Genomic DNA, 19,842 nt, shown 5'->3' on the forward strand with positions numbered 1-19,842 from the left:
TTATTATGACCGTTTTTTCACATCTTTTTACCCGTGAAGTCAGGATGTGTCTTACAAGCAATGACATCTTAGAAATACAGTATGTGACAAAATACCCCCCAGGCTGCAGATTCTTTGCTGCTCCTCTCATTGAGAGGTGGGGTCTTAATCCCCCCTCCCGACCTCCTTAAGCCTGGGCTGGCCTCAGCGACTTACCTGGTTGACCAACAGAATGTAGCAGGTGTGATGTTCACGGACCTGTGAAACGAGGTCAGCAGAAGCCTTGCAGAAACCAGCCACCGAGTAAGAAGTCCAGCTACCCAGGCCCACCATGCTGTAAGGAAGCCCAAGCTGGCCCCATGGAGAGCTGTGCAGAGCGAGATCCTCGTGGCTCCTGCCAGCCTATTGGAAGTGAAGAAGCCAAGTTGGACGTTCCTGTTCCTGAAGACATGATGGGGAGAAGAAACGAGGAACGCACCCAGCAGACAGAGTCAAGGCCCCAGACGTACGGCCCTAATCAGTTCATCCAGCCACAGCCCCAAATTTGATCTATCACAGCCGAGGCTCCATTGAAAACAAAGATGAACCACATCCCCTGCACTTGCCAAACTCCTGGTCCAGCATATGAAGTTTCAGCATAAAATGGTGGTGGCTTTTTCACCATGAACTTTTGGAGTGCCTTATTACACAGCAATAGATAATTGCAACGATTCTGTATGAAATGAACTCATATATTCTATTCTGCCGTCTTATATACTTTTTATACTGTTTTCCTCCCCCAGAAAATCGATTTCACAATTCCCTGAAAGATCTCCATCTGCTATCTTATCTGTTGCTTTGTAAAAATCCACCCCAAAACTTAGTGGTAAAAACAATGATTTCTTGTTTCTCTTGATCCGGTGGACTGGCAATCTGGGTGGTTCTTCCGCTGGTCTTTCCTGGAACCACTTACGCGATGGCAGTCACCTGACAGCTCTTGTGGGGCTGGGAAGTCCGAGATGGTCTCAGTCAGGTACCTGGAAGCTGGTGCTGGCTTTTGGCTGGGAGGCCTGGGTTCTCCTTCATGTGGCGTCTCTCACACTCCAGGAGTTCTTCACAGCAGTGCAGTCTCAAGTTCCAAGACTGCAAGACCAGAAGCAGCAAGGCGTCGTAAGGGCTAACACCGTAATGTTAAGGATCCTTAACGTTATATTTAGAATGCATACAATGGGACTTCCCTGGTGGTCCAGTGATTAAGACTCCGTGCTTCCACTGCAGGGGGCACGGGTTCGATCCCTGGGCAGGGAACTAAGAACCCACATGCCGTGCGGTCTGTCCTCCCCGTAGCAGCCAGAGTGGTCTTTGTGTGTCACAAAGCTCATGCCACCTTCCTGCTGACCAGTCTCCTGTGAGCTTTGGTTATTCTAATCTGGACAATGGAAGCAGTAATTCCAGCTCATTGAATGTGGCATATGTATTATATAATTATGTAATATAATAAATATTAAAAAAATAATTCCAGCTCATCGAGAGAAAGCGGATGAGTGGTTGCTTGGGGTGGGGTGGGGTGGATAGAAATTGATCACTAACAAGCAGGGTCTCCTCTGGGGGGGATGAAAATGTTCTAAAGGTCGGTTGTGGTGACGGTTGCACTGAGACAGGCTGGGACCTGGGACCTGGGACCCTTTGCTGCAGTGCTTACATCTGGACAAACATCTCCTTGAGCAACAAAATACAAAGAAACTTTAAGGGACTAAAAATAACTGCGTGCATGTACAGTTGGGGCAATTACGGACAACAAGATACAAAAAGCCCCAAAACCCAACTGCCACTTCTGAAGAGCCCGGAGCAGAAGCAGGGTACTGCGCATGACCCCTGCACACACCATGACCAAAGGGCTGGGCGGGGCTTCCCTGGTGGCGCAGTGGTTGAGAGTCCGCCTGCCGATGCAGGGGACACGGGTTCGTGCCCCGGTCCGGGAAGATCCCACATGCCGCGGAGCGGCTGGGCCCGTGAGCTTGTGCCCCGCAACGGGAGAGGCCACAGCAGTGAAAGGCCCGCGTACTGCAAAAAAAAAAAAAAAAAAAAAGGGCTGGGCAAACCTCCTAAGTCACCGCTCTAGCCCGACCCCAGGACACACCCCTACCCGCCCCCCATAGAGGGAACCAGCTGCCCCCCTCGGGAAGTGAGCGAGGGAACCTCTTACTTGTTCTCGCACCCTCCTGCTGCAGCAGGGGCCCCAGTACAGCCCTGCCTGAATTTCTTGTCTGGCTTCTGATCCATTTCTATTGATTAAGGGGGCCAAGAGCCCTGGAGGGTAACAGTGCCACCTCCTGACAATACTAAAAACCACTGAATTGTATGCTGTAAGTGGCTGTGCTGTATTTTATGTAATTATAGCTCAATAAAAACTACTCTTAAAAAATAATTTCAACGCATAAAGCTGTTTTGAGGGGAAAAGGAAATATCCTATTGGTGTTCTGAGACTCCACTTCTAATGTCGGGGTAGTCCCCCCCCACCCCCCACCAACAAACAATTCTCAGACACCCGCAGGGCGCCTGAGAATTCAGCTCAGTTCTCATGCTACCTGCTCCGAGGTGGCGTCAGAGCCTGAAGGTTACAGATCCAGTCGCACAACTCCCGCACGCCCACGTCAGACGTCAACTGCAAGTCTAGGTTGCTACCTGCGCTTCTGACTCACCGGCTGCAGACTGGAGGTTTCCACGACCTCCTCCTTGGACTTCAGACACCAGCCCCAAGTGCAGGTTGTCACCTGTGCTTCTAAGCCGCTGGCTATAAGTCAGAGGTTCCCAACCCGCCTTGGGATCGATGAATTTGCTAGAGTGGCTCACAGAACTCAGAGAACCTTGTTACTTGCTAGGTCACAGATTTATTTTAAAAGGTTATGAACTCAGGAACAGCCAGATGGAAGAGGTGCACAGGGCAAGGTGTGAGAAAGGATTCAGAGCTTCCATGCTTTCCAGGCAGCGCTCTCCCCAGATCTGCACACGTTCACCAACTCGGGAGCTCCCAGAACCCGTCCTTTTGGGTCTCTGTGGAGGACTCATCACACATGCACGATTGATGAACTCTTGGCCCTTGGCGATTAATTCAACCCGCCGTTCTTCACTTCTCCCCTCCCCAGAGCTCAAGGGTGGGACTGAAATTTCCAACCCTCTAGTCACTTAGTTGGTTCTCCTGGCAACCAGCTCCCATCCTTAGGTGCTTTCCAAAAGTCAGCTCATTCATATAACGAGACGCATTTATGCTCTTAACAGTTAGGAAATTCCAAGGGTTTGGGGAGCTGTAAAACAGGAACTGTGAATGAACATCAACTATATATGAGAAATATACAGTTGGTCATCTGAATGACCAAATACATACTTCTTTTTAAAAAATTTTTATTTTGGCCGCGCTGCGTGGCTCGCGGGAATCTCAGTTCCCCAACCAGGGATTGAACCCGGGCCACAGCAGTGAAAGCCCAGAATCCTAACCATTGGACTGCCAGGGAAGTCCCCATATTTCTTATAAATCACAGTATCACACTTATACTTTAAAAATCTCACAGTGGTGTCTGACAAGGCCAGGCTGTCCCCAAATGTTAGTTCCCCTACTTCCAGGTGGGATGTTTCCCTCTGCCTCTACAAGGATGCAGTCATGAGCCACTGCAGTCACTGACTTTCAACCTACCCTGAAAGGAGGTCAGGGTGGAGATCAGGAATGAAGTGCTCTGTACTCTGGGAAAAACTGGCAGAACAGGTCTTCAGATAGTTAGATATTTTCAGCAGAAGATTTTCTGAGTCCAATTTCTTGCGTCTTCTCATACCTAGAAAAGCACTAAAATTATTAACAGGGACATCTGCACCTCGTGACTAGCAGCTAGCCTCTGTGAAAATGTGTGTTTGACTGCATGTGCCCCTCCCTTCACTAAAATCATGTCTACTGACCCCCCCAACTCCACCTCTTTGGAGCAGTTCCTCAGAGCCATCTGAAAGGCTGTCTCTCAGACTGTAGTCCTCACTTTGCCCCAAATAAAACTTAACTCACAACTCTCACATTGTGCATCCTTTTTCAGTCAACAGGGCCAACACTTACTGGGCACTAACTGTATGCCGGGCCCTGGGCTAACCAAGCAACGTGGGACCTGCATATTACAATCTCCAGGAGACAACAGCTAGCTGCACAAATGGGGAGACCGGGGCTCAGAAAGACAGAGTGACTGCCCACGGTCACAAAGCTAGTAGGCCTTGGAGTTGGGATCTATTGTCAGATCCTCTGCGTCCAGAGCCTAAAATCCTATATCCAAAGGGAGCCTTCCCTTAGTCCACCAAGCAATTAGCTTGATGCCTGACTGCACACAGCACTGCACTGTCCGTGGTAATGATGGAAGCGAAAGCACTTCGATTCTATCCATCTGACCTCAAGGTTTTCTATGCGGACCCCGTTCTTTGCCACCTCTGTGCCTTTGCTGCAATCCCTCCCTCTTCCCGGGATGGCCTTTCCTACCTTTTTACGTCCTTATCCTGCTTAGTCTTAAAGCTCCTGCTCAAAAGCCATCTCTCCAGCATCACTTCGTGGACCTCGTTTTGACATGCAACAGGCCCCTCAAAGGTACCAAGTCCACAAACGTATCCTCACTCTTCCATCGCAATCTTGGTGTATCTTCTCCCCCAACCCTCATTCCCCACCCTGCCCATCTGCCCTGTCTGAGCACCTACTCAGATACTAGGAGTCATCCTTTTGGAAGGAAAAATTCCAGACTTTAGAACGGGCAAAAATGATTCTTAGGTATTCTTTTAACAGAATGCTGGAGCCTCTGATAAACACGATTCTACAGGATGTGTGCCTTTGTTGTTTTTGCCTAGATTATTCCGTACCTCTGTGGAGGTAGAAGTTAACCTGGAGAAAACAGATGCAAATAATTTGCACCCACAGAAAGGCAAATTACCTGTGTCCAATGAAATACAACTGACGTTGCCCTATGGATAGACCGGTGTTTGCAAATTCATTTCAGCATGCCTTTGACTTCTCCTCTGAACAAGTTGTGACACATTGTTGCTTCATTTATTATTAAGTGAAATAAGATCTTTGACATGTGTTCATTTTACATGTGTTTGAAAATCATGATTTTATCTTTAAAAAATTATCCTTTGACCCCTGACATCTCCTTCCCCACCCCGTACCCCCAGTCCATCCTCAAACCTGACAATTTAGCTTCCTAAGTGTATCTTGTACCTACTCACTTCTCTCCATCTTACTTGCTACCAACAGTCTGCCTGAACTGGTGGTAGCAAGCAGGATATTAGGATCCTCCCTGGCCATCTTCCCACCCACTCTCCACCCAGCAGCCAGAGGGATTTCATTACAGTTCAAACTGTATGATGTCTCCCCTCTGCTTAATCTCCTCCAAGGACTTCCTGTTTCTTCTAGAATAAAGACTAAGGTCCTTGCTCTGCCCTCCCAATCTCTACATGACCTGGCCCCATCTTGCCCCACTACCCTGCTTCATCACCACACTTCTGCTGCACTGAACTTCCTTCAGTTCCCATGTGGCAAGACCTTTCCTGACTCAGGACCTTCACACAGGCTCTTTCCTTACCTGGAAAATTTTTCCCTTCTTACCTTGTTTACTTCTGTTTGGCCTTCAGATCTTAGCACAAATGTTAATCGCTCACAGAAACCTCCAATCTCCTGGATGAGCTCGGGTCCCGTCTTCTCCCCAATATAATGTCATGACCTTTGACTTCTTCTATAGCATATACCTTGTTTCCTAAGTATATACCTATTCGATTAATGCCTGACCCCTCTTCTAGGCTGAAAGGTCCCTGAGGGCAAGGACCACGTTTATTCTGCTGACCTCTATTCCTGACACATATCGGGCCTTCTCTGGATGGACAGGCGGATGGATGGGTGGGTGGATGGATGATGGATGGAACATGGGTGGAGAAGATGGATGGATGGATGACGTACGTATGGGTAATGGATGGCCAGACGGATGGATGAGGAGGGCGCTATTCCTCCTAGGTGACTGGCCGTCACAGTTACCTCCTGTGTCCTCAGGGCTCAGCGCACTCGGCATTGTCCCCTCTCCCGGCTCATTTTCCCTTTGCTCCCTCGGGCTGTGCTATGAATTCAGTATGAGCACCTTGGATTGTGTCCATCTGAGCACAGTCTGGCCCGCGCATGGTGGGCCTAAATGTACTCTGTACAGTCATCTAACTTTTAAGCATGCTTCGCAGGCTGGCACCTGGGCGGAGCTCGCGCCTGCGCCAGCGGTGGGCGCTTCCGGCGCCACGTGGACGAGGGAGGCTGCAGGGACCGCGGGCCAGTCAGCCGGGGTTTGACCACGGTTCCCACCCCGCTGTCTCAGCAAGGCCGTAGGCCTCTGACCGGGCGGGGGCGGGGCGTGCCAGAGGGGGCGGGGCCTCGGGGACCCGGATGCGGCCCCGCCCCCGCACGCGGAACCGGAAGTGGAGAGGGGCGCCTAGGAGCGGCAGGAGAAGCGGGAGCGGCGGGAGGTGGCGGCGCGGCGGAGGCAGGGCGGAGCCGGGCTGGACCGGAGCGACCGCAGTGGTGGTGAGCGAGCGCGCCTTCCGCCAGGTGGGGAGGGCCGGTTCCTCAGTTGCGGTCCCGGGGCGCCGCCGGGTCCTGAAACGGGAAGGAAGCGGCGGCCGCGGCGGTCTCGCCGCATTTCCGCTCGCGGTTTCGGGCGCGGGGGGAGCGCGGGTGAGGCTTCCCGGGGCAGGGGGCTGTGGTCGGAGAGAAGGGGATGGGCTGGCTGGGGGCTGAGGGAGGGCCTGGGCCGGAGGGAGAGGCTGAGGTCAGAGGAAAGGGGGCGGGTTGGGGGAAGAGGAAGGGGTCGGGGCCTGAGGGGGAAGGGCACGCGGTTCTGAGCGGTCGGGGGCGATGGAGGGGGAGGGGCCCGGGGCTGCGGGCAGGAAGGGGGAGGAGAGGGACCAGAGGCGGAGGGGTCCGGGGTATGAGGAGAGGGTGCCCGGGTTCCTAGGAGGAAGGGGCCAGAGGGCCGAGGGGGTCTAGGGGAGGGGAGGGGCCCTCCAGGAGGGGACGCAGGACCCGCGAGGTCGGGGGAAGGGGCAGAGAGAGGGCTTAGGGGGAGAGGTCAGGCCCCGAGGATTTAGGGGAAGGGGGCGGAGGGCCGAGGGAAACTAGGAGGAGAGGGGGCCTACGGGGAGGGGATCCAGGACCTCCTGGAGGGTTAGGAGACGGGGGCAGAGAGCCGAGAGGGAGGGGCCGGGGCGGAGGGCTGAGAGGGGGACTAGGGTAGGAGAGGAGCCCTACAAGAAGGGGTCCGGGACCCGGGGGGGGGTCAGGGGCGGAGGGGCTGGGGTCTCCGGGCGGCCGGGCGGGGCAGTTCCCACCCCGCTCCCGGGCCCGCACCTAGCGGGAGGTGTTGCAATCAGGTCAGTGGAAATGCAGCGACCGGCGCAGCTGCAGAGTTGAGAGGCTGTGGGTTGGGAACAGCCCCTCCTCTGGGGGTGCTGGAAATGAGCTGGAAGGGGCTCTTGGGGAGTATTCCGACGCGAGCTGGATGGCCCTGCCGGAGGGTCTCGGGTGGAGGGGGACAGGGCTTCCTCCCCCTGGGATCTGGCCGCGTCGGGCTCCGGGGCGAGGAATCCTCTTCCCGCTGGACGCAGCTCCGGAGGCGTCCCTGGCGAGCGCTCCCCGCTGGGGCTCCGCGGTGACTTGGTCCCGCGGAGCTTGGTCGGGGCTTAAGCCGCCGGGGCCCGACCGCGTGATTCGGCCTGGCGGCCCCGCAGGCCGGCGCTGGGCCGGGCCTGACGGCGGGGTGAGTCACCACGCCGGTGCCGCAGGTGGGCCTGCTCTTCTCCTGGATGGAAGGTACTCCTGGAGCCCAAGGAGCAAGGAAGGGTCCTAAAGGCCCCTCCGGACACAAGAATGAAGAGCGGAGGATGCAGGGTTGTCTTTGATGCTCTGCCCCTCCCCCCCTCCAACTGGCAGTTTGCCCGCACTACCTGTGACTTTTAGTTGAAACATTTTGCGAGACGTATCTATAAAACACTTAAATTGTATGAATGGCATTGGTGATGCAGATCTTTGGTCCGTGGCACTCAGTAGGGGCTGGGGAGGCACATGATTGAGGGAGAGAATGGTGGTGAGCCCCGGGAACTGCCTTGTGTTGCAGTGGCCTATGTCCTGGGGTGGCGCGTTGTCCATCAGGTTTCTCCTCTTTCACTGGGCAGGCGGTGCTTTGAGTCACCTTGGAGGAGGCCAGGTGGGAGGGGAGTCCTCTGAGCAGTTGTGGTGCAGAGAGTGGGCCTTGTGATGTCTGTTTTGGCTGCTCAGATACCTTTCTGTTCCCTTTGGCTTCCTGCTGCCCTGGAGAGGGTGAGGTTAATGGAAAGCTAATTGTGCGTGGGTGGTTTCATCGCCTCACAAAGAAACCCTGTCCCTGTCCCCCAGCCCCCCAGCACTAAGCGACCACCAATCTACTTTTGGTCTCTGTAGATTTGCCAGATCTGGCCATTCATATAAATGGGACTGTATAATATCTGGTCTTTTGTGTCTGGCCTCTTTCACTTAGCATAATGTTTTCAAGAGTAATGCATGTTGTAGCGTGTGTCAGTACTTCACTCTTTTTATTGCCAAATACTATTCCATTGTATGCATAGACTACCTGCTATGTATCTATTACATAACATGGACATTTAGGTTATTTTCACTCTGGGGCTGTTAGGAGTAATGTTCTATGAACATTCCTTTACAAGTTTTCTGTGGAAGTTTTCATTTCTCTGGGTATATACCTAGGAGTGGAATTGCTGGGACATACGGTACCTCTGTGTTTAACCTTTTGAGGAACTGCCAGACTTTTTCATTTTACTTTCCCACCAGCAACATAAGAGGGTTCTGATTTCTCCACACCCTTAGCAAACTTATTATTGTTTGTTTTTTGGATAGTAGCCATTCTAGAATGTGTGGAGTGGTATCTCATTGGTTTTGATTTGCATATCCTTGATGGTTAATGATACTGTCTTTTCTTGAGCTTATCATCCATTTCTGTATCTTTGGAGAAATGTCTGTGCAGGTCCTTTTCCCATTTAAAAATACGATTAATTGTCCTTTTTATTATTGAATTGTAAGAGTTCTTTATATATTCTCTATGATTTGAAAATATATGTGTCTCTCTGTGAATTATTTTCACTTTCTTGGTAGGTGTCCTTTGAAGCACTAAGTTTAAAACTTTGTCCAATTTATTTTTTTCTCTTTTCACTTGTGCTTTTGGTGTCATATCTAAGCATTATTGCCAAATTCAAGCTTATAAAAATCTATGCTTATGTTTTTTTTTTTTTCCCTAAGAGTTTAATAGTTTTAGTTCAGACATTTAGGTCTTTGATCCATTTTTCAGTTAGTTTTTGTGTATGGTGTGAGGTAGGGGTCCAGAGGCATTACCTCTGGATCCAAAAAATCCCAGGCTTTTAATTTTTCAAAAACTTAAAGCGTTGAGCGGGTAATAAATTATTGTAGATTTGAGCCTATCACTAGCTGCCCTTGGGTAGACTTTTATAGATGCTGGCTGATAACTGCGATACCCAGAATGTACTAAGTAAGCAACCTGCAGAAGTTAGGGTTTCCAAAGGGGAAATTGAGTGTGAGGAGGGCCAGCAGAGCATCACCCCTCTAGTTCCTAAAGCATGGCAAGCCGTGTGCCGATACAAATGGTGTTTGCCTGTGACTGGTTTGTTCCTGGAGAACAAGGGGATTGTATTCATCTGTAATGTCTGGGAGTGCAGTGTCCAATCAAGAGGTGCTGAGCTGGTGGCTTGGGGAATTGGAGTCTTGGTCCTGTGCAGTAACCATACCCGTTCATCAGAGATGCAGCCTGCTTCTCCTTTGCTCCCCGAGTCGCCCCCTTCACATTCCAATAGCCGTCGCCACCCTGGGTTTCATCCCAGCCACATCATGATCCCTTCCTTCAGGGAGTGCTTCTCTTATGTTATTTTTTCTTAAAAACCCAGGGTAATAGAATTTTATGATTTTTAGTAGAGTCATAAATTAGGATGGCCCAGAAATGGAAAGCAGTCAGGATTCTAGCGAACAGGAAATGTATGTTAGCAATTGAGGCAATAGTTTCTGGTTGCATTAAGAAGAAACTTCAAACAGTTATAAATCTTTTGGAACTTTTTTATTTTCTGTAGTTTCTCACTGTGGCTGAAAATCGGTTGAGTTTTTTGGTTAGTAAAATGTAACTCTTCCCACCCTCCTTTCAGATTGCTCTGCAAAACCTCGTTATGTTTGCGAGGATTTCAGAGGTATTCTAAAAGGACCTCCACACGTAAAGATTTGCCCTGGGTGCCCGTCAGCACATATCCTTCTGAGCTTTTTACTCTTAATCTTTTTACAGACAGAATAATTCACAAATGCCTGGAAATTCCTCGTTGGATTCCCGTGTTTTAAACAGAGTTTTGTGAGCACCTTTCATCTTTACTTGGAAAAGAAAGGTTTGTGCACTGTGAACATTCTCCTGTGCTCTCCCGTGGGTGGGCAAGGTAAAACCCCTTTGACAGGGAACACGAGGGGTGTTCTTTTGCTGGGTTTGCAGAGATTGGGATGATAACTGTCTGGGAGGAAATTTCCTTCTTTGAAAAATAAAGTCAATTTCCAGTGTTGCCTGTGGTCTAGGAAGTGGAGGGGATTCTGCAGAACTCTGGAGTGCAGGACCTGGAGCATCTCTGTCCTGTCTGAGCAGCCACCTGGCGCCTTCTTCCTGTCCCATGTTGGGCGGGGGAGGCAGCGGGCACGATGTTAGGGAGAGCCTGGAAGTGCTCACCTGCGCACGAGTGAAGCCGGCTTCCAGAAAGATGGGTGAAGAGTGGGCTCTGCTAGCGTTAGCCCCATGAGTCTGGAAAAGTCTCAGGCTGGGACATCGGCTTTCACCTTTGCCTTCGGGGGGAAGTGAGCCTCGCTGGAGACCCCCGACTTTTGTGTGACCGTCTCCTCAATGGTTGGAACTCTAGGCAGCTAGAGTCCTGCAGGTGGGCAGCCCCTTCTCCAGGACAGTGTGGTGTCACGGGGCACACTTGGCTTGGGGAGTCAGAGGCTGAGGGCAAACCGTTTAGCTTCAGGCAGCTGTTTCCCCATCTGTGAATGGGCGCATTGGTTGTGCTGAACCTAGTCCGTCGGCTCTCGAAAATTGTGTCAAAAGCAGTTGACGTCTGGGAAATTCTTTTTTTTTTTTTTTTAAAGAAACTATTTCTTGGTTAAGTTCTATGTTTTACTTTAATCTCAAAAGAAACTGGTCTTTTATTTACTTATTTATTTATTTTTTAATTTATCTTTGGCTGTGTTGGGTCTTTATTCCTGCGTGCAGGCTTTCTGTAGTTGCAGCACGTGGGCTCAGTAGTTGTGGCTCGTGGGCTATAGAGCGCAGGCTCAGTAGTTGCGGCGCACAGGCTCAGTTGCTCCGTGGCATGTGGGATATTCCTGGACCAGGGCTCGAACCCGTGTCCCCTGCATTGGCAGGCGGATTCTTAACCACTGAGCCACCAGGGAAGTCCACGTCTGGGAAATTGTTGCCATGCTTTGCCGTACCTGGTCAGAGGGGAACAAGGTTTGAAGTGGCCATGAAGGGACATTGCTGGTCCTGTCCCACCTGGTGGCACATGATTCCCTGCCCAGGTGACATGGCGGGAGTTGCATCTGGAAATCTGAGAGCCCTGCACCCTGATTCGCCCCTGCCACCGCCTTGGACTTGTGACCCAGCGGAGCTGGCGGGGGTGGTGGACCTGGACAGGGGAGTCTCAGGCTTGTGAAGGGCTCTCGTCCAGTCTGGGTTCACACAGAAGCACGGTGACCCCACAGAGCGAGACTTGCTCGTCCTCAGTTCAGACGCTGGGATGGGGCTCTGGTTGATGAGATGAAAATAAGCTTTCAGTTGCTTCCTGGCCTATGTGAAATTTTATAAGTACTTTTGGGGAGAATGAATCCATTCTTCTCATACATAGTTTTCTTTTGAAACCCTTAAAAGCTAGATTTTGCCTTTGCAGTTAAGAAAAGAACGATGTGGTTCAGTTGTGAAGCTGCATCATGGTTCTGTCCACTAGATAAAACATACAGAATTTCAGGACTCTGCTGAGGAAGCAGGGTGGCCAGTCTTCAGAGCTGCCTAGTAGAGGACAGGTTGGCATTTATGTGCTATTTTCCCAAGTAGATGGCAAAGCAACGCTTGAAATATTTGACTTGTCAGAGTCTGAGTTAAGAAAATCATTATTAGGTTTCCAGTAATTTCCAAATTTCCACTTTGAAGTTAAGATGGGTGCTTTTCAAAAAAATTGTGGTAAAATACAACAAAATTTACCATTGGTGACATTCGGTGCGTTCCCAGTGTTGGACAGTATCGTTGTCATGAGACTTAGTGGGAGAGGAAGATATTCCCAATGAGTGAAGTAAGTGCACACGTGACTTCTTTATTTTCCAGAAAATTTCCTCACTTGAGTTGAAGCCAGGAGCATTTCTTATTTGTTTCTGATGCCGGTTGACAGCAGTGTTAGAGCTAAAAAATGTTGCGTTTCTTCTGTTCCTGCGGGTGTCACTCAGGGATTATGAGTGACTATTTGAGCTTATAGCCCCCCAGCCTGCCCTGTGCCCTCTAGGGTTTTGGGGTCCCAGGCAAAGGTGTCTGCGTCGGCCTCTGCGCAGGGTTCTCCCGGGCCTCTGTAACTGCGGGGCTGCTTTTCCAGATGTGGAAAGCCTCGGCCGGCCACACCGTGTCCATCACCCAGGACGACGCGGGAGCCGACGACTGGGAAACCGACCCGGATTTCGTGGTACAAGTCACCAGTCTGCCTGCCTTTCACGTCTCCCGGAGTGGATTTCCCCAGGGTTTGGGTTTGGGTGGGCGGGTGGGTGGTTGTCTTACAATCCAGGCTGTGGGGTGCACTCGTCATTTATTTTTCTTTTCAGAATGACGTAAGTGAAAAAGAGCAGCGATGGGGGGCCAAAACCGTCCAGGGGTCTGGGCACCAGGAGCACATCAAGTAAGAGACTTTCTCGGTATTTGTGTGACAGTGATGTTCTGAAAGATGAAGATAAGGCAGGGATAAGAGATAAGGTCATGGCTTCATATGGTGGAATTGCTTTTGTTTTGTTTTGTGACTCGATTTTTTATTTTATTTTGTTTTTTATTTTTTGCAGCATTGTTCTTTGTATGTATGTATGTGTGTGTGTATGTTTTGGCTGCAGTGGGTCTTTGTCGCTGCATGCTGTGACTCGATATTTATACAGTAGGTGAATGTAAGACCTGATGTGTACATCTGCGTGTTTGTGTACGTGTATGTATACGGACGTGCTCGGTAACTTAAAAATTCCCATCGCAAATGACTTCCGTGCTTCCAATTCTAGAGTCTGTTTTTCAATATTGTGGTTTTCATCGAGGAACACAGTTATCTAAGCTCTTCTCTCTGCTGATGGGAGGTTTCTAAAGTGTGGATGTCTTTGAATACCTTAGACCATAAACACCCTTCTTTAATTTTTTTGTTATACTTTTATTATTTTATCGTGATCAGTTGGATGCCACGAGCTGAATTCTCAGCATTGTGTTCTCTTAAAAGCCTCAAATAGGAGAGCTGCTTGAAGCGTGTCATTGTCTGACTCGGCACTGTCGCAACTGGCCACCTCTGGGGCAGCTTGTTTTCCTGTCGGGAGGTGTAGATAAAGGGACCTTTTAGAATGTGCTCAGTCTGTGCCAGCTTCAGAGTGTGTGCTCCCATGCCCTGGTTGTGAAGGTGTCCTCACGGACTGCTGACCCGCTTTGGTCACTGGCAGAGAGCTGGTCTTGCTTGGCCCTGGGATCTTTGCAGTAAAATGAAGCTGTTCTTGAGAGAGACTCAGTAGATCGTCCCGAAAAGGAGGTGAAGTCTGCAGCTCAGGTGTTTTAGACACCAGTGTTCCTCCCTCCCTGAGTCGCTGAGCCCACCCTCTCCCCACAAGCCCCTGAAGAAGGGCCTGGGACCGGCCGGAGGAGGTGGTGCCAGGGGCTGACTCGGGGCGCCCGCTGTGGGGTTAGACTGCCTTCTGGCTTGATGCCATCTGGGCCTCATCTCTTCTGTTCCCTGTGGCATCAGAACATGTTGGGGAGGGCAGGTTGGAGGAGAAAGGAGCTCTCTCATCAGGCAGCCTCTGGGTGGGTAGAGCTCAGAGAGCACACAGGGACAGGACGGCTGTTGGTCCTTCCGTGTTCTTGGGAGGCTGGTCTTCCTCCTGTGCTCGTCAGGGGGTCGGGAGGTGGCCAGGCCTGGTTGGTTTTGTAGCCGAACTTCTGGGATTGTTGTCCAGATGTTGAGGTGTGGACATGTTGTCCCTTGGGCAGAGAGGAACCGGATCAGGTGGCCGTCGTGTTGCTGTGGGTCTCCCGACGGAGACAGCTGCAGACGCTTCCTGGCCTGCCCGGTTTTGGCCACATCTTGTGATCTGTCCCACTGTTCCCAGTGTTTAAAGTAAAAGTGGCGCTCACATTGTAAATTCTGCAAACCCCTCACTTCACCTTTGAATGAAAAGCTGGAGTGCTCCAAGGAAAGAGCAACCGTCTAAGTGTTTTGTGTGTCTGGGCTTCTGTCCTAGGGCTGCCTGGGGTGTGGGGCTGTTGACTCTGCTTTTCCCCTCTGCCTCTGGGGACGTTTACAGAACTAGCTCTCCCAAGTCAGGTGTCTGATAAACCCTGAGGAGCCTTTCCCCTTATGGGAGAAAGTCCACGTTTCAGCACAGCTCTGTGTGTGTGTTGGGGGGGGGGGGGCGTTGGGATGACTCACTGTGTGAATTCAGATTAGTTTCTTTTTTCTGTTAACTTGCATCTGAGAACTGCCGAAGTTGGGGGACCAGCTGGTGGAACAGTAAAGCGAGCACAAGGGAGACAGGGACTGGGGAGTAGTGAAACCTTGCAGAGCTGCCGAGATGACACATCCTGTCCTCGTCTGTCCCACTGGAAAACAAGGACGCACGTCTGTCTGACCGGTTTCTTCCTGTTTGTTCTCTTCCCCCCAAGCATACACAAGCTGAGGGAGAATGTGTTTCAAGAACACCAGACCCTCAAGGAGAAGGAGCTTGAAACGGGACCCAGAGCCTCGCACGGCTACGGAGGGAAGTTTGGTGTGGAGCAGGACAGAATGGACAGAGTAAGTGCCTGGCCACGTCGCGGTGGGTCCCGGCGTGCCTGACCTCACCATGGTCGGCAGAGTGGTCACTCAGGAGCCTCCCCCGTAGATGAAAAGTTGGGAGTCTACTTGTTGAGGACGGATTTGCCAGAAGTAATCCTCTCTCCATTGACCTTACCCGCGAAGGGCTCCCGTTTTTGGAAGGTCTTTTAAGATGCTGAGTTGCTGGGGAGTGGGTGGTGTGTCGGGAGGCCCGGAGCGGGAGATCAGTTTCTGCCAGAGGCCGCTCTGTGACCAGGATGGAGGCCTGGAAGCGGCCTGACGGCGGTTCAGCCTGCGGCCTGAATGCCACCCATCTGCAGACCGGAGCCGAGTCTGCGGGCCTTGGTTCACGTCAAGGGTGGAAATTCAGCCGCCAGGCGTGCTGTCGTCCTTCCCACATTTAGTGAACTTCAGAGAGGACCCTGGCCCCCGGCGTCACGCCACTGCCCAGCAGGCTGGGGGCGGGCAAGTCCAGGTAGGTGGAGACTGGAGCTGTTAGCAGTGCAGCGGCCTTTGCTGGCACTAGAGAAGGGACTGGATCAGCTGGCGGGCTGGTGTCCGCCCTGCAGAGAGGATGGTAGACCGTAGCGCGTTTGCAGTGAAGCAGGTCTGCAGTCTTTAGACGTCCCCAGAGAGGTAGGTTTTTCCCAGGCTGGTAATGCGAGATGTCTGCCTTTATTCTGTGCAGAGGTATCAACTGGGTTGGATTCTGGGCTGTAATTCCACCCCTGTCCCCCTTGTGCCTGGATCGGACTCGGCATCTGAGCTGGGCCTGGAATGACGCGGCTGTGTCACAGTATGCCATCTGGGCTGTGTCACCACAGAGTGGATACATGGGACCTGTGGGCACCCCAGGCCAGGTCTGAAATGAGCCTGGAGACGGAGTCTATGAAGGGCAGGCTGCAGGAGAGAGACAGGGACGCCCCCGGTGACCCCGTCACTCCCAGAGACGTCTGGACAGCACACAGGGGCGTGGGGAGCAGAAACCATCTTTGGATCCTAGAAAGTGTGGTGGCTTTTAGGAGCACAGATGGGCAAAATCCCCATGTTTTTCGGGCAATGAAAAAGCATCATGTAGGTAGAAGCCTTTCCCACCTAACAGAGTCCAGGCTCTCAGGGTTACGGGGAGTGAAAGCAAAGAGACGTTCAGTATAATCTGGGTCCCCAGCTCTGGGTCGGAAAAACCTGTTGGGGAGAACGTTGCAGATGCACCAGGAAGCCCTGGATGAGGACAGTGAGACAGTTGTCGGGGCTGCTGCCGGACTGCCCTGTGCGGGCTGAGCCTCATCCCCCCGGCACCCGCGGCCCAGGCCCCTCGGCTCCTGCAGGCTTCCTGTCGGCCCGCGGCTGCCTCTCCCCGTGCTTTGTGCTGCCCTCTGTCAGCGTCACTCCTGCGTTGTGCTGTCCTTCCTGTCGAGGCCTGGACAGCTGTGCTCGCCTCGTGCTGGGCCTGGCACCGTGAAGGCGCTCAGCGGACGGTGTGTGAGCGCCTGGAGCCACGTGTTGACGGCACCCGGGCGGCTCAGGGAACCGAGCTCTCACTCCAGCCGGCGGTTCCCCTCAGGTGGACCCAGCGGGGGGCGCCGCGGTCGGTGGGTGCTTCCTCCCCTGCAGCTCACGGGAGCGCCACTGGACCAACCTGTCATCAGAAATCACTAAGGTTCCAAACCGGAACAAGTGACCCTGAAGCTGTTTGTAACTTGTCCTTTCCAGACGTTGAAAAAGAGCCCTGAGATCTGCGTGTTGAGACTGTGTGATAGAGACTTCCAGAAAAAAACACATCTTGGGCAGGCACCTACTTGTGAGAGGATTGTGGACTGGGAAGGCGCAGCAGCCACCGGGATCCCATGTGCGCTGTGGTCTGAGCATCTCCCACGCCTCTTTCGGGGCTCACGGGGGCCGTGGTCCATGATGCAGGTTTTGTTCCTCGCCAGGCACATGTCGGGACCAGTGTACATTCCTGCTTTTGGCAGCGCTCTGCCCGGTGCTGACTGTTCGATAATAAATACTGTCTTGTCAACGTAAGGTCAAGGGCAATTTGAGGGATAAATCTGTTTTGATCAAAAAGTTGGAAAAATTAATAAGCTGTCACTGGCCATATTTTCAGAGCAGTGTCCTTAGAACTTCTTTGTGATGAAGAATCAAGTTGGGGAATCCTCTCTGCGTGCTGCTGCCTCCGTGTTACTCTGCTGACGTTCTCTGGGTGAGACCCAGAAGCTGCGGGTGGGTGGTCTCTGCCGCAGAGGTTTTCCGAGGCTGCTGTGCCGTGGATCTGCTGTTAGCTACAGGCATCGGAACCAACCCGGAAAGGAGAGAAAGTAACAGCTCCAAACTTTAAAGTAGAACCTACTTGGCTCCCTGGGCTGTGGAAAGAATGCACGCTCCGAGTGGCCTGCAGAGTTCTCAGTTGTGGCGGTGACTCCGCAGTGGTTGGATCCCAAACCCAGCTGCTGAAGTTGTAGATGAACAGGAAGGGGGTCCACAGTGCGCTAGCGGGTCCCTCACTGCAGGAGGGCCCGAGGCGGGGTGGCTCACTGGAGTCATAGTTAACCGGGGTTTGGGTGTGCCTTCTCGCCCCGCGCTGGGTCACGTGGCAGGCACGCGTCCTGTGTCCTCGATGTCCGTCAAGGGGTCCGTGACCACTGTCCATCCTGCTGAGGGAGCCTGGGACCCTGGTGCCGAGCACTGAGGGTCAGGGGCCTGGGAGGCTGGAGTAGGACGGGGGCCACTCAGAATTCGGGGAGTGTTTTCAGCCTCGCGGCCGCCATGGGGCCTCAGGCAGCTCCCAAACTAGCTGCGTTGTCGAGACACAGAGGCAGCCGTAGCCGTTCTGCAAGTGCGTGGAGGTGGTGTGCTCCCAAGAGCCTCAGTGCCGGGCGTGGGCCCTGGGCCGTGGCTTGCTGACCGCACTGTGGGAGACGCCGCGGGAGCCCTGGGGTGGACCGCTTGTTCGGCACGTGACCTTGAGAGGGTGTCACCAAACTCCCTTCCTGCCCGTCCGTGGGGCTGGTGATGTGCTGACGGGCCCCCTCCGCTCCCGGACAGGCTGGGCGCACAGTGGCTCGTGACTCTGAACGCGAGGCGTGACTCCAGCGCACCTGTCTGTGTCTGCATTTGTTAGCAAAATGCATGTTGTGTCCTGATTCCTGGGTCCTGTGGTGTGAAAATGTCCTGTTTGAGTAGGGTGATGGTTGCCAGCGGTCTTCCCGGAACTGGGTCTCAGGAGTCATGTTGCAGGCTGCTGGCTCTGCGGTTTCCGGATGGGGCCTGGCCTCCTGGCTCTTCATGCCCAGTCATGTGAGAAGCCCCCCCTTGTGGCCGGGCTTCTTGGGCAGTCTCCGGGGAGGCCGGTAACGGAGAGAGTTCGGGGAACACCTGACCAGTGGCCATGGCTTGCGATGCCCCCCGGGAGGCACCTTCCCCCAGGCTGACTTCCACGTTGAGTGGTTTCAATTAGGGTCACCCACGCTGACCACAGGTGCGGGCTGCCCCCTTAGACCCCGCATGGGGGTGGGCACTGTGGTGATACCGGCGGGTGTCTGACGCTTTCATTTTCGCAACCTGTTCCAGTCAGCTGTCGGCCACGAGTACCAGTCGAAGCTTTCCAAGCACTGCTCGCAGGTCGACTCCGTCCGGGGGTTTGGAGGCAAGTTTGGCGTCCAGGTGGACAGAGTTGACCAGGTGAGTGAAGCATCCTGGGCAGCTGGCGCCCGGGGAGGGCGAGGAGCCAGTCCTCGTAGGTCAGAGCCCACCGCCAGGTGTGTGTGCTCCGGGCCTCTTGACTCCGTGGGACTGCAGGGTGGGTGTCCTGACCACAGGGCTCACAGGGCCCGCCTTTCCAGTTGCTTTGAGATGATTGGCCCTTTAAGAGGCGAGAACAGGGACTTCCCCGGGCGGTGCAGTGGTTAGGACTCCGTACTCTCACTGCCAGGGGCCCGGGTTCGATCCCTGGTCGGGGAACTAGGATCCCACAGGCCGTGTGGCCAAACAGACAAACAGAAGAACAGTCAAGTGTAAGGGTTTTTTTTACTGATTGCTGTAGAAACCCCCATGTTGGTATCTACTCATCGGATGACCCCGGGACAGCCTTAGATTCGTCCAAGGATGCCAGCGGGGACTGTTTACACCCACTGTCCCTGCCTGGATGTCACTGTGACAGGGCTCCCCCAAGGGTGTTCAGAGCGGACTGGCAGAGTGCCTCCCGCCTCCCGCGCTGTGCTGAGCGTCCGGATGCTGCCCCGCTGTTCTCGAGTCCCTGGCTCAGGGCCGTCAGCCCCTTTGTTTTATGTCGTAGCGTTGCGAGCCTGGGCTTGGGGGTTAGGCCTGGCTGTGTGTGGCCACGGTCCCACGTTCGCCCTTCCCCCGGGCTGCGTGCGTGGTGCCCACCTCAGCGCCGGGCCTTGTTCCTGCGTTCGTGTGGCTCTTGGGGAGCCCATCTGAGAAGCGGGCTGATGGGAGTCGGCCCAGGTCGGTGTCCTGTGGGGGGGTCGGCCACCGGGGGGAGGCAGGGAGGGACAGGCCGCTATGCTTGCAGCTTGGCCTGGGCAGCGCCCCCCCCCCCCGCCCCCGCTTCTGTGAGCATTTTATGGGTTACGAATTCAAAACAGCAGGGCTTTGGGAAATCAAAGATCAAAAGATAACACGGTTCATGTTTTTTAAAGTGTCCTATGCATCGTGGATCCAGGCATTTAAAACTGCATTTCCCTTTTCTCTGTG

The 19,842-nt window shown here is 53.2% G+C and overlaps 1 protein-coding gene and 1 long non-coding RNA gene across 5 annotated transcripts in view; one reads left to right on the forward strand and one right to left on the reverse strand.

The window, feature by feature from the left end:
* Positions 1 to 2,838: 2,838 nt before the first annotated feature.
* LOC132430157 (uncharacterized) lies at positions 2,839 to 6,357 on the reverse strand. Its single transcript, XR_009520443.1, has 3 exons — positions 6,005 to 6,357; positions 3,650 to 3,785; positions 2,839 to 3,263 (listed from the first exon to the last, which is right to left on the reverse strand). It is a non-coding gene; the product is annotated as an uncharacterized lncRNA (long non-coding RNA).
* Positions 6,358 to 6,424: 67 nt separating this feature from the next.
* Positions 6,425 to 19,842, forward strand: part of CTTN (cortactin) — a 33,173-nt gene continuing 19,755 nt past the window's right edge. The window contains exons 1-6 of one of the 4 annotated variants that reach the window (XM_060019463.1): positions 6,425 to 6,535; positions 10,341 to 10,437; positions 12,676 to 12,762; positions 12,899 to 12,972; positions 14,976 to 15,105; positions 18,697 to 18,807. In XM_060019463.1, the coding sequence (XP_059875446.1) occupies positions 12,676 to 12,762; positions 12,899 to 12,972; positions 14,976 to 15,105; positions 18,697 to 18,807 (402 nt within the window). In that variant the 5' untranslated portion in view covers positions 6,425 to 6,535; positions 10,341 to 10,437. Of the gene's footprint in view, positions 6,560 to 10,340; positions 10,438 to 12,675; positions 12,763 to 12,898; positions 12,973 to 14,975; positions 15,106 to 18,696; positions 18,808 to 19,842 lie in introns of all 4 variants that reach the window. The other 3 variants (XM_060019465.1, XM_060019461.1, XM_060019462.1) reach the window with 3 other exon arrangements.

The sequence above is a fragment of the Delphinus delphis genome, chromosome 8 (assembly GCF_949987515.2).
Source record: "Delphinus delphis chromosome 8, mDelDel1.2, whole genome shotgun sequence".
Classification (NCBI taxonomy): Eukaryota; Metazoa; Chordata; class Mammalia; order Artiodactyla; family Delphinidae; genus Delphinus; species Delphinus delphis.